The 14,523-nt window shown below is 34.9% G+C and overlaps 1 protein-coding gene across 8 annotated transcripts in view; it reads left to right on the plus strand.

Annotated features, from left to right (window-relative positions):
* Ubr3 (ubiquitin protein ligase E3 component n-recognin 3) overlaps positions 1-14,523 on the plus strand; it is a 228,214-nt gene that overhangs the window by 18,537 nt on the left and 195,154 nt on the right. For all 8 annotated transcript variants that reach the window (XR_009227002.1, XM_058580166.1, XM_058580168.1 and 5 more), the window contains exon 2: positions 11,975-12,114. Coding sequence is in view for 7 of the 8 variants with exons in the window: in XM_058580166.1 (XP_058436149.1) it covers positions 11,975-12,114 (140 nt within the window). In the remaining variant the exon portion in view is untranslated. The remainder of the gene's footprint in view (positions 1-11,974; positions 12,115-14,523) is intronic.

Consider the following 14,523-nt stretch of genomic DNA (forward strand, 5'->3'; position numbering starts at 1 on the left):
CTGGAGATTAGAGCTCTGACTGAGGTGTGCGTGGTAAAGATTTTTTCCCATTCTGTAGGCTTTCTCATCATGTTATTAATTGTTTCCTTTGCTGAGAAGAAGCTTTTTGTTTGCATCCATCTCATTTATTGATTCTTGATTTTACTTTTTGCGCTTTAGGAGTCTTATTACTACATGATGAAGATTTGGGCATACTCTTTTTTCTATTGGTCGCAGGGTCTATGTTCTAGTGTCTAAGTCTTTGACCCACTTTAAGTTGATTTTTGTGCAGAATGAGGGATAGAGGTTCAATTTCATTCTGCTGCATATGGATTTTCAGTTTTCTTAGCAGTCCTCAGGAGCTCAGGAAGGCCCTGCCATACCTTGTGTCACTGCCACTTGCTGAGCACTGGGACACCACCACAGCATTAGCCACCAGCCACCACCCTTCATCACCCCAGAGATGTGGATTCCCACTCAAAAATGTAAAATTTTTAATAGATATATTTTTGGCTTTACTGCCATCTTTTCTCTTATTATGTTAGTGTAAACAGAACTAGCAATCATGTAGCCATTTAAATTCATTTGAAAGGTGAGAGGAAGGAATTATGTACAAATGCTTGAGAGAAGGGTACTCTCATTCATTAGCTCTAACAAAATACCCAGACTGGGAACAGGTAAACAAGGTTTATGGAGAAGAGCTGGGCAAGAGGCAGACAATTTTTGAGAACTTTCCATTTTGTTTAGCATTGACTTGTTTATTATCTATCAGGGTATTTTTGTCAGGGAGTTAGAAGATGTTAGTACATGTGTATACATGTTAGTATGTGTGTGTGTTTTTTTCCCCTAAAAGCAACTTGGTTTTTTTGAAATCTACATTTTTGTGTATGTGTACAAGGAAAGGAATGATGAAGAAAAGAGAAAAACAAACCTGTATCAGAATTCTAGTCAAAAAGATGCCCTGAGCATACATTGGTCGTTTATTTATTTATTTATTTATTTATTTTTTAGAGAGAGAGAGAGAGAGAGAGAGAGAGAGAGAGAGAGAGAGAGAGAGAGAGAATTTTAATATTTATTTTTTAGTTATCGGCGGATACAACATGTTTGTTTTGTATGTGGTGCTGAGGATCGAACCCGGGCCGCATGCATGCCAGGCGAGCGCGCTACCACTTGAGCCACATCCCCAGCCCTATTTATTTATTTTTTTAGCAATGAAAAGCTATAAAGTACGCATTCTTCTTTGTCTTTGAAACTATTAATGTGTTGCCATAATTTTGATAATTATATTTTCCCTCAATTATCCATTCTATAATTACATATCTTTAAAAAAGAGGGTTAAATTTTTATAAACTGGAACTTTAAAACTGATAATTTTGACCCTTTTCTACTGAGAAAGTGGAAAAAGTTTATTTGTAAAGAATACATATAAACACACATGATATAAATATTCATGTTAGCTGAGCATGGTAGCAAATGCCTGTAATCCCAGTGGCTCTGGAGGCTGAGGCAGGAGGATCACGAGTTCAAAACCAGCCTTAGTAACAGTGGGGCACTAAACAACTCAGTGACCCTGTCTCTAAATAAATACAAAATAGGGCTGGGGATATGGCTCAGTGATTGAGTGCCTTTGAGTTTAATCCCCGCCCCTCCCCCAAAATATGTAATAATACAAATTATGTAAATATTTATATAATTTGTGTATGTGTTAGATGCTTTTCTGATTCTTGAAATATGTGGTTATTTTAGTTGTCCTCTCCTTGCCTTCCTATCTCCAAACATCTCAGTAATTTTCAGTGGACTTCCAGAACCTCCCTTCCCCTGATTCATTTTACCTCTGCTGTTCTTAGAGTCCAGGACATTTAAATTTGATACTAGTGAAGTCAGAAGGAGGGTTTTTGGAGGGCTGGTCATGTTCTATTTCTTGATCTTGAATCAATGGTTACATGGGTGTGTTCATTTTCTGATACTTCATTGAGTTACACACTTACCTTTTGAAGATTTCATCAATTATGTTGCAGTGAAAAATTTTGAAAAGATAATTCAAACAAAATTTGGAGAGATCATGTTATCTACTATTTCTTTCACTTCATCTGATCATCTTTAACAAACCTAATTAAGGAATATTTAACCTTTTTTAAAAAAATAATTTATTTCTTCTTTTTGTGTCTTGAGCCCACAAACATTGTTATTATATAAATTAGCAACACAGATTTTTGTATCAGACACAACTACAACTCAAATTTAGGATCATCCTTATGGGACTAGGTGCTCCACACATAGAATTAAGAAAAGTGTCTCTTGCTTAGGGCCTTCCCCACAGTAGGCACTCTATAAATGTGGAGGGAAAAGAGTGGATCTCAGATTCACCTGTCCAAGGTCACATTAAACCTAAGTCAGTTCTCAGGTAGGTTTGTTATTCACAGATTTATTTTAATTATTCAAGAAATATTTATGAACATCTGCATTGGGACATCTGTTGTATTCCTCCTGGGTTCCAAGGCCCAGCACAACAAAATCAATATTTAACCTTCTTAATCTTGCAAAACTGTTAAGTGTCCTTGAAGAAAGTATATGTGACCTCTGAACTACTAATGTTACCACACCTCTTCCTATCACAGTTTTTTTAAGTTATACATGGACACAATATCTTTATTTTGTTTATTTATTTTTATGTGGTGCTGAGGATCAAACCCAGGGTCTCTCACGTGTGAGGTGAGTGCTCTACCACTGAGCCACAACCCCAGCCCCCTATCACATTTTTTTAAATTGGGAGTCATATTGGTTGTGTAGAAAGATCTCCTCTTGTTTTTTTGGGAGAGGTCTGCAATACCTATTCATATATGGTTTCCTTTGTCAGGCTTTTTTTTTTTTTTTTTTTGTATTGGGGATCATTGAACCTAGGGGTGCTCTACCACTGAGCTACATCTCCAGTCCTTTTTATTTGATTTGAGATAGGGTCTCACTAAATTTTCAAGGCTGGCTTTGAACTAGTGCCTCACCCTCCTGAGTTGCTGGGATTACAGGTTTGCACTACTATGATGGCTTTTGTCAGGTTTCTTTTTTTTTCTTTTTTTGGTGCTGGGGATCAAACTCAGGGCCTTGTGCATGAAAGGCAAGCACTCTAACAACTGAGCTCTATCCCCAGCCCCATTTGTCAGGTTTCTAAACTGATTTTACTAGTGTCTTTTGATTAGCTCATTTGGCTTGTTGGTGCTGACTTTAATCATTGGGTGATGATAGTGACATGAATTTCAGGATCAATTTAGGTGCTATAAATTGAATAAATTTTTTTTCTTAGTTAAATATTTATAATTTGAATACACAAAGTAAATTCCCTCTGTATAGTCTACCTATAGAACTTTGCATGCCTAGCATCATAATTCCTTCATATTTATTTTTATTTTTATTTTTTATTTTTGGTACCAAGCATTGAACTCAGGGGCCACATCCCCATCCCTATTTTGTATTTGATTTAGAGACAGGGTCTCACTGAGTTGTTTAGCACCTCGCTTTTGCTGAGGCGGGCTTTGAACTCACAATCCTCCTGTCTCAGCCTCCAGAGCTGCTGGAATTACAGGTGTGCACCACTGTGTCTGGTTTCCTTCATGTTATTTGAATTGTAACTGAAGTTATCACCTCTTCAGAAGGGCTTTCCGTGACAAAGTGATTATAAAGGAGCCTAATGGACATTTTCTGTACATTGTGCTGTCAAATTGTTTTCATAGAATTTATTACTATCAGGTATTTTCGTATTTATTTACTTGTTTCTTTCTCCATCTTTCATTCCCCTTTTGTAGTAGAATGCTGGCTCCAGGAGAGTAAGGCCCCTGTATTCCTAGGGCCCAAGTACTAGACATAGAGTAGCTTTTCAAAAACATATGAACAGCTGGGATTATTACATGGTCCCAGGTTATTCTTTAATTGTATACCCTTAAAATAATTTCTGATGTTTTACTATTAGATTAATTTTTTATTTCATCAAGCCTTTATTAAGCACCTGCCATATAGGATGCTTTAAGTGTCCACATTGTGCTCAGCTTGAAATACAAAACCCAGTTTTGTTTGACAATCCTGTAGTATATTATATCCACGTTGGACAATCCTACTGTGTCAGCTTTCCTTTATTGTAACAAATACCTCAGATGATCAGCTTATAAAGAGAAAAGATTAACTTTTGGCTCACAATTTTGGAGCTTTCAGTGTTTGATTGGTTGACTGTTGCTTTGGGGCCTGTGGTGAGTCAGGATATCATGGCTGTAGCACATGGCAGAACTGTTCACTTCATAGTTGGGATATGAAAGAGGAAGAGGAAGGGGCTGGGATCCAGATATCTCTTCAAGGGCACAACCCCAATAACTGGAATACTTTCCACTAAAGCTCTTACCCTTAAAGCTTCTATCATCTCCCAATAATGCCATGGGTTGAGGACCAAGCCTTTGGGCCTTTGGGGACATTTATTCAAACCATAGTACCTACTTAACTTGAACTAGTACTCAGAGCTTTGTCTTTATTCTTTTGGCTATTGATTTTTTCAGTCTGCAGCCTTTAAAAAATATTTATTTTTTAGTTGTAGGTGGGACACATATCTTTATTTTATTTTTATGTGGTGCTGATGATCGAACCCAGGGCCTCACACATGCTAGTCGAGCGCTCTACCACTGAGCCACAACCCCAGTCCCAGTCTTCAGCCTTTTGATACACTGCTGTAAACCTCATTCCTAAATTACTTAGACTATACTTGCTGTTCCTTCAACTTTTTTCAAGGTTGAAACTGATTCCTCAATGCTACTTAACACTGCTCAAATTATTTCTTATTCTTTACCCAGTAGCTCTTTTGAATTGACTTCTTTTTTTTTTAGTATCTTTATTTTATTTTTATGTGGTGTTGAGGATCGAACCCAGTGCCCCTCACATGCTAGGCGAGTGTGCTACCGCTTGAGCCATATCCCCAGCCCTTGAATTGACTTCTTTCCTGTGCAGAAAATGTACAAATGAGCATTCTGTGTCTTCTCGTCTTTTCTGTTTACTTTCCTGTTTTTCAACTGTCAAATCTTTCATTGTATTTTTTCCAAGTTGCTTAGGTTCTCACTAAATTGCTGTGGCTGGCTTCAAACTTATATTGTCCTGCCTCAGCCTCCCAAGTCATTACAGGTGGGCATGTCCTTTTTCCCTTTCAATAAAGTGTTTATTAATTTATTTATGGTACCAGGAATTGAACCCAGCAGCACTTAACCACTGAGCCACATCCTTAGGCCTTTTTTATATTGTATTTAGAGACATGGTCTCACTAAATTGCTTAGGGTCTCCCTAAGTTGCTAAGGTTGGATTTGAACTTGGGATCATGTGGCCTCAGCCTCCAGAGCAGCTGGGATTACAGGTGTGTGCCACCATGCTTGGTTCAATAGAGAGTTTTAAAGCAAATCCCCCAACTCATGTTATATCATTTCAAAAAAAATTAGTTTTTTAGTTCAGATGATTTCAAACATATTTAAAAGCAGTAAACACAATCTGCCTATCTAGTATGGTCTTTATAATATTCATCATTTTAGACTTAAAGCCAATATTAAAATACACTCTTTTAAAATGATGCCCCTAAAAATCAGAAAGGAGTACTTTATTGATCTTAATATTGGCTCACATTCTGTTTAAGGAGCATGAGACAATGAAACATTTCAATAGTTAGTAATTCATAGCTGGTGATGGTTTACTCTTACCTACTTCCCTTTATGTCACCAGATTATTTTGAAACAAGTTGAATATATTATAGTACTTCATTTGTAAACATTTCTCTCCCTTTTTCTGTAATTTAAAAGACAAGGACTTCCCTTTCAGTGACAATCACAGTGCTACCCTATTGTCACACTTGCACAAAATAATTCCTTAATGTCATTAAATATCTATGAACATTTTCTTATATAATCACAGTGCCACCATAATACCTAATACAACCAAGTGTAATGAACTAGTGCCCTGTTCATAGTCAGATGTCCCTGACTGTCTAAAAAAATGCTTTTTAGAGTTGATTTGTTAGAATTGATTCATGCATTGCATGCCATTATTGGATCTCTCAAGACTCTTTTTAACCTGGAGTAGCCTTTCTACTCTAGTCCTCTGCCATTGACAGATTGCAGAAACTGAGTCAGTTATCCTATGTGTAATGTCTCACATTCTCTATTTGTATTTGTTCTTTTTTTCTTTTTCTTTTTTTGTGGTGTCATTTAATATTCTCCTTTATCTTCCATATGTCTTTTAAGTGGAAGTTGGCTCTAGAGACTGGGTGTTATTCAAACTCAACTTGTTTGAGAAGAGTATTTATGTCATAAATGGTGCTGTGTGCTTCACGTGTATCACAGTGTCTGATTTTTCACTTTTGGTGATAGTAAGATTGATAAGGATATAATAATTTGATCTCTAAGTGGAAAATATCCCATCAAGAGTCAGTTATTTCGGGCTGGGGTAGTAGCTCAGTGGTAGAGAGCTTGCCTTGCATGCATGGGGCACTGGGTTCCATCCTTAGCACCACATAAGAAAAATAAATAAAATATTGTGTCCATCTACAACTAAAAAATAATAAAAAAAGAGTCAGTTATTTCAGCAGATACCACAAGATGTTTTTTTCTAGTTAGTCACTTTGTTTTAATAATAAAATGAATTGCCTTTATTAGAGAACTGGAACATCTTTTCATATGCTTATTGGCTAATCAGAATTTATTTTGTGAATTGTTCATGTCATTGTGTGATTTTTTTTCTACTGAATTGCTTTTGTGTTCATTTTTTTTAGTGTGTGTGTGTTTGTGTGTGTGTGGTGCTGGGGATTGAACCTAGGGCCTTGTGCATATGAGGCAAGAACTCTGCCAATTGGACTATATCCCCAGCCCTCCTATTAATTTTTGAGAGGTTTGTATCATAAATAATAATCTTTTGTCTGTTTTAGATAAGTATTTTTTCCTGTTTCTTATTGTTACATAGAAGCTTTTGATTTATATAGACAATTTTTGTTCTTTTGTAGCTTTAGTTTCAAGTCTTACTTAGATATGCTTTCTCTGAGGTAATGTAGGAGAATAGTTAATTTTCTTCCAGATTCCTTTCTTTACATTTGATTTTTGTGTGAGTGGGGGTTGGGGTGCTGGGGAATGAACCAGAGCCTTGAACATGCTAGGCAAGTACTTTACCACTAAGTCACACCTCCACTGCCCACATTTGATTTTTAATGTATTTGAAATATATTTTGTATATGGTGTAAGATAGTAATCAGATTTACTTCCTGTGTTTAAAAGTGAATTTTTCCTTAAGCAATTTATTAAAATCTTATACTTACCATATTGAATTGAGATGCATATGTTAAATTTACAAATTTACATATTTAGGGCTCCATTGTGGTCTATATGCTATGTTATTAAATTACCAGGAAGTTTTAATTAAAATAGTTTTGTACTGTGTTTTAAGGTCAAATTCATTATCATTGGGCTGGAGTTGTGGCTCAGTGGTAGAGTGCTTGCCTAGCACATGTGAAGCACTGGGTTTGATCCTCAGCAACACATAAAAATACATAAATAAAGGTATTGTGTTAATCTACAATTTAAAAAATATAAAAAAATTTATTATTATTAATCATTTTCCCAGTGTTGCTATTATTTTTGACACATTTGCTTTTTAACTTTAGAATTAGCATATGATTAATTTAAATCTAATGGCATTATGTTTGAGGAACTGCCTTTTTTTCTCTTTTTAAAATACAATCAGTTTTTCAGGTGTAGGGTAGTCTTTGAAAATGGAAAGGAGATCAGCAGAGTAGATAAAAGGGTCTGGGGGAGGGAGGAGGGAAGGGAAAGGAGAAAAACAGGGGAATGGTGTTGGCCAAATCCATTGAAGGGCATCTAGGTTGTTTCCATAGTTTAGCTATTGTGAATAAAGCTGCTATAAATATTGATGTGGCTGCGTCACTGTAGTATGCTGATTTTAAGTCCTTTGGGTATAAACTGAGGAGTGGGATAGCTGGGTCAAATGATGGATCCCTTCCCGGTTTTCTGAGAAATCTCGATATTGTTTTCCAGAGTGGTTGCTCCAATTTGTAGTCCCATCGACAATGTATAAGTACACCTTTTCTTCCACATCCTCACCCACACTTATTATTGCTTGTATTCAATTGCCATTCTGACTGGAGAGAAATGAAATTTTAGTTTTGATTTGCATTTCAGTAATTACTAGAGATGATGAACATTTTTTCATATGTTTTTTGATCAATTGTATTTCTTCTTCTATAAAGTGTCTGTTCAGCTCCTGGCCTGTTTATTGATTGTTTTTTTTTTTTTTTCCTGTCATGTTTATTTTTTAGTTGTAGTTGGACACAATACCTTTAATTAATTTATTTATTTATGTGGTGCTGAGGATTGAACCCAGGGCGTCATACCTGCTAGCGAGCGCTCTACCTCTGATCCACAATTCCAGCCCATGTTTTTAAGTTTTTTGAGTTCTTTATATATCCTGGAGATTAGTGCTCTGCCTGAGGTGTGTACGGTAAAGATTTTTTCCCATTCTATAGGCTCTCTCATCATGTTATTGTTTCCTTTGCTGAGAAGAAGCTTTTTGTTTGCATCCATCTCATTTATTGATTCTTGATTTTACTTTTTGCACTTTAGGAGTCTTATTACTACATAATGAAGATTTGGGCATACTCTTTTTTCTATTAGTTGCAGGGTCTATGTTCTAGTGTCTAAGTCTTTGACCCATTTTAAGTTGATTTTTGTGCAGGGTGAGAGAGAGAGGTTCAATTTCATTCTGCTGCATATGGATTTTTGGTTTTCTCAGCACCATTTGTTGAATAGTCTGTTTTCCACTATATGTTTTTGGTGCCTTTGTCTAGTAGGAGATAACTGTATTTATGTGGGTTTGTATCCATGTCTTCTATTCTGTACCATTGGTCTACATGTCTATTTTGGTGCCAATACCTTTACATTTTTGTTACTGTTGCTCTGTATTGTAACTTAAGGTCTGGTATTATGATGCCTCCTGCTTTACTATTCCTGCTAATGACTGCCTTGGCTATTCTGGATCTCTTATTTTTCTAAAAGAATTTCATGATTGCATTAAATCTGTATAACAGTTTTGGTAGTATGGCCATTTTGACTATATTAATTCTTTCTATCCCAGAGCATGAGAGATCTTTCCATCTTCTGAGGTTTTCTTTGATTTCTTTCTTTAGTGTTCTGTAATTTTCATTGTCTTTTACCTCTTTTGTTAGATTGATTCTCAAGTATTTTATTTTTTTAGGCCATTGTGAATGGGGTGGTTTTCCTAATTTTTCTTGCATTGTATTCATCGATTATGTATAGAAATGCATTTGATTTATGGATATTGATTTTATATACTGCTGCTTTGCTGAATTCATTTATTACTTCTAGAAGTTTTCTGGTGGACTTTTTTGGATCTTCTAAATATAGAATCGGGGCTGGGGATGTGGCTCAAGCGATAGCGCAATTGCCTGGCATGCGCGGGGCACTGGGTTTGATCCTTAGCACCACATACAAATAAAGTAAAGATGTTGTGTCCACTGAAACTAAAAAATAAATATTAAAAAATTCTCTCTCTCAAAAAATTAAAAAAAATAAATATAGAATCATGTTATCAGCAAATAGTGATAGTTCTTCTTTTCCTATGTGTATTCCTTTATTTTTTTTCACCTGATTGCTCTAGCTAGAGTTTTAAGGACTATATGGAATAGAAGTGGTGAAAGAGAATATCCCTGTCTTGTTCTAGATTTTAGAGGGAATGTTTTCAATTTTTCTCCATTCAGATTGATGTTGGCCTTGGGCTTAGCATAGATAGCTTTTACAATGTTGAGTTATGTTCCTACTATCCCTAGTTTTTCTAGTGTTTTGAACATGAACAGGAGCTGTATTTTGTCAAGTGCTTTCTCAGCATCTATTGAGATAACCTATGATTCTTGTCTTTAAGTCTTTTGGTGTGATGAATTGATTTCCATATGTTGAACCAACCTTGTATCCCTGGGGTGAATCCTACTTGATTGTGGTGTACTATCTTTTTAATATTTTTTAATGTGATTTGCCAGAAGTTTATTGAGAATTTTGTGTCTGTGTTCATCAGTGATATCCATCTGAAGTTTTCTTTCTTTGATGTGTCTTTGCCTGGTTTTAGAATCAGGGTTTAACCTCTTGGAATGAGTTTGATAGGTTTCTGTCCTTTTCTATTTTATGGAATATCTAGAAGAGTATTGGTATTAATTCCTCTTTGCAGATCTTGTAGAACTTGGCTGAGAATCCATCTGGTCCTGGGCTTTTCTTGATTGGTAGGCTTTTGATGGGGTCTTCTATTCCGTTGCTTGAAATTGATCTGTTTAAATTGTGTATGTCCTCCTGATTGAGTTTGAGCAGATCATATGCCTCTAGAAATTTGTCAGTGTCTTCAGGATTTTCTATTTTACTGGAGTATAAAGTTTCAAAATAGTTTCTGATTTTATCTTCTGTATTTCAATAGTGTCTGTCATGATATTTCCTTTTTATCACAAATTTTAGTAATTGGAGTTTTCTCTCTCCTTTTTGTTAGGGTGGCTAAAGGTTTATAAATTTTATTTATTTTTTAAAAGTACCAGCTTTTTGTTTTGTCAGTTTTTTGAACTGTTTCTTTTGTTTCAATTTCATTAATTGAAGCCCTGATTTTAATTATTCCTGTCTTCTACTTTTGGTGTTGATTATTCTTCTTTTTCTAGGGCTTTGAGATGTAATGTCAGGTCATTTATTTGTAGATTTTTTATTCTTTTAATGAATGAGCTCAGTGCAATGAACTTTCCTCTTAACACAGTCTTCATATTGTCCCAGAGATTTTGATATGTTATATTAGAGTTCTCATTTACCTCTAAGAATTTTTTTTATCTCCTCCCTGATGTCTTCTGATATCCATGCTTCATTCAATAGTTATTGTTTAGTCTTCAGGTATTTGAGTAGCTTCTATTTTTTATTTTATCATTGAGTTCTAGTTTAATTTCATTATGGTCTGATAGAATGCAGGGTAGTATTTCTATTCTTTATATTTGTATTGGCTAAGACTTGGTTTGTGGCATAACACGTGGCCTATTTTATAGAAGGATCCATGTGTTGCTGAGAAAAAAGTGTATTTGCTTGTTGATGAATGAGATATTCTGGGGGCTGGGGATGTGGCTCAAGCGGTAGCGTGCTTGCCTGGCATGTGTGCGGCCTGGGTTCGATCCTCTTCACCACATACAAACAAAGATGTTGTGTCCGCCGAAAACTAAAAAATAAATATTAAAAAAAGAGAGATATTCTGTATATGTCCTTTAAGTCTAAATTATTGATTGTATTATTGAGTTCTGTGGTTTCTTTGTTTAGTTTTTGTTTGGAAGATCTATCCAGTGGTGAGAGAGGTGTGTTAAAGTCACAAGGCATACAGTTAAACGTCTGTCTTAACTTAAAAGATAAATATATGTGTTTATTTTTTATCTATTCATTAATACAGTAAGTTAGAAGTAATTGATATATGAATTGAAAATGTAAATTCTTTGGAATGATCATTGTATTTTTATAGGTTATAAAGGAAAGAAGCAACAGTACTTGAAAGTAATAAATTGCAATTCAAAATATAAATTCTGTGATGAGATTTTCTTTTTGAATTCTAATTGGAACTTAACTAGTATGGTCTTGTCTTAGGAAAAATATCCCTGAGTGCCATTTTTGTTTTTTTTTTAAAGGCCAATTAGAACTATATTCTTTTGGGAACAGTGGTGAGGCTCAGTTGTAGAGTGCTTGCGTAGCATGCATGAGGCTCTGGGTTTGATTCTTAGCACTGCAAAAAGAAAAGGGAGCAACTTATTCTTTTAACTTGGTGCCTTAAAAATCATGAAGAAGGACCATATTGACTTTATTGGCCAGTATTTTGTTTATGAATATTGGGAATGGAAGTAATATATTGTTGACCAGTTGGATATCACTGTTAATTTTTTTCTTTTTTTTTTTCATTAAAGGTTTTGCAAAAGGCATCAGATTAAATCAAGTTCAAATATTCCCTGTGTTCCCAAAGACTTATTGATGATGTCTGAATTTGTTCTTCCAAGATTTATTTTTTGTCTTATTCAGTACTTAAGAGACGGCTATAATGAACCAGGTATGTTTCAAACTATTCCTTGCTAGTACTCTTTATAAGTTCCTAGTTCACAAAGTTTTACATGAATAATGTGGTGATTTTTTTAGACATTATTGTTTTTGTTTACCATTTTAAAAGAGATGACTAAATACAGAGACTGAATAAAAACACTAGAATAAATGATATTACTATAGATACCTTGTAGTAGTCATGGTTTGGTGTCAAAATGTTTTTGATCAAACTTATTTGACCTTTTGCAAATGAAGAAGTAGTCCATTTTATGGGGTTAAATTCACTTTATTTGTAATCATATTAGGATAGAGCAGAATTAAGATGCCCTGGAAATGTTTGAATTTAATGTATATTTTTAGATGATAAAAGCATTGTATTTTTTTTTCTTTCTGGTAGAAGTCTATATATTGTAATTTTTATTCCCCTTCATATAGTTTATATAATAATTTATAATAGGGTCACATTGCTCATTTCCATATTACTGGTAAAATGTGTGGGTATACGTATCATGTTAGTATTAAAAAGAGAAAAGAAACATTCAAATTATGGGTATTCATTAAAGATTTTTTGGGTGCTGGGAATTGAACTCAGAGGCACTCAACCACTGAGCCACATCCCAACCCTATTTTGTATTTTATTTAGAGACAGGGTCTCACTGAGTTGTTTGGCACTCACTTTTGCTGAGGCTGGCTTTTTACTCTCTATCCTCCTGTCTCAGTCTCCTGAGCCACTGGGATTGCAAGTGTGCGCCATCATACCTGGCTCTTTTTAAAAATATTTTTTTGGGTGTCAATGGACCTTTATTTTATGCATTTATATGTGAAGCTGAGAATTTAACCCAGTGCCTAACACATGATAGGTAAGAGCTCTACTACTGAGCTACAACCCCAGCCTGCTACAATCTTGATTAATACATTTTAGTTAAATATTTAGATTTTGTTATCTATTAAAGTTCTTAGTCTGATGTGAATTAGAAATTATCAGTGGTGTAAAATGAATTTATTAACTTTTAATGTCTTTTATATACATTTTTAAAAATTAACTTTAACTTTTTTGTTTATTTTATTTGCTGTGCTTGGGATTGGACCCAGGACTGAGCCATATCCAACCCTTTTAATTTTATTTTGAGGCAAGGTTAGTAAATTGGCCAGGCTGGCCTTGAACTTGTTATCCTGCCTCAGCCTGTTGAGTCTCTGGGATTATAGGCATGTGCCACCATGCCTGGCTTGTTTTTCATTAAAAAACATATTTTTTTAATGAAAAAAAATATTTTTTTATTGGTGCTGGGGATTGAACCAGGAGTTTGTATACAATCTTTTGTTAAGTACTTCTGCTTCTCTCAGAATATATATCTTATAATACAGAAAAATATTATTTTGATTTAGTCCCAGACTACTGTTTCTTTGAGGTAACAGAACCAGATACCAGCTACCAGCTGGGTTATTGAGATTTCCTTTATTTTTAATTTTTTTGATACTGGGAATTGAACCCAGGGGTGTGCTACCACTGAATTACATTCCCAGCTTTTTAAAATTTGAGACGGGTTATCAATAAGTTGCTTGCATATTTCTCATAAACTAGTTAACAGATTTTTTTGGAATTTACCTTTTATATTACCGGTGTTCTATTTCGGAAATGTAATAGGTTTAAGTAATTATGAGAACCTTAAAATTTAGTTTAGTCAATGACTACTTCACATAAAAGTGTACTATTGGTGATATTTAGCAGTTAAAAAGGTAGATGACACGGGGCTGGGGATGTGGCTCAAGCGGTAGCGCGCTCGCCTGGCATGCGTGCGGCCAGGGTTCAATCCTCAGCACCACATACAAACAAAGATGTTGTGTCCGCCGAAAAACTAAAAAATAAATATTTAAAAAAAAAAAAAAAAAGGTAGATGACATAAGTATATAGCTGTGATAATCATCTGTTACCATTATTTGAAAACATGAATGAGTAGGAACACTTTTTGTACAAAGATGAGTTTCATAAATATGGGTTCGTGAAATTTTCCTCTATTTCCTCTTTGTACTCAGCATCAATTTCTGTATAACAAACAAACAAACAAAAAAAACAAAACCAAAAAAAACCAGAAAAAGCAAAACAACTCCATTATTTTGTATAGAGATCACTATAAATTAATAGAAGGTAATGGAAGTTAAAGGATCTTGTGGTTTTACAGTTGCTTTGAGTTCTTTTTCTCTTTTCACACCATAATCCTTTGACCATTGTTAGAGCTTGTGTCAGAGACTTTAGAAACCAAGAGCAAATATTAATTAAATATCTGTTAATATATATAAATCACTGGGGCTGAGTATGGTGGTGCATGCTGATAATCCTAGCAGCTCAGGAGGCTGAGACAGGAGGATCTAGAGTTCAAAGTCAGCCTTAGCAATGGGTGAGGTGCTAAGCAACTCAGTG

The sequence above is a fragment of the Marmota monax genome, unplaced genomic scaffold (assembly GCF_021218885.2).
Source record: "Marmota monax isolate L192 unplaced genomic scaffold, Marmota_monax_Labrador192_F-V1.1 WCK01_AAM20220418_F8-fsc00007, whole genome shotgun sequence".
Classification (NCBI taxonomy): Eukaryota; Metazoa; Chordata; class Mammalia; order Rodentia; family Sciuridae; genus Marmota; species Marmota monax.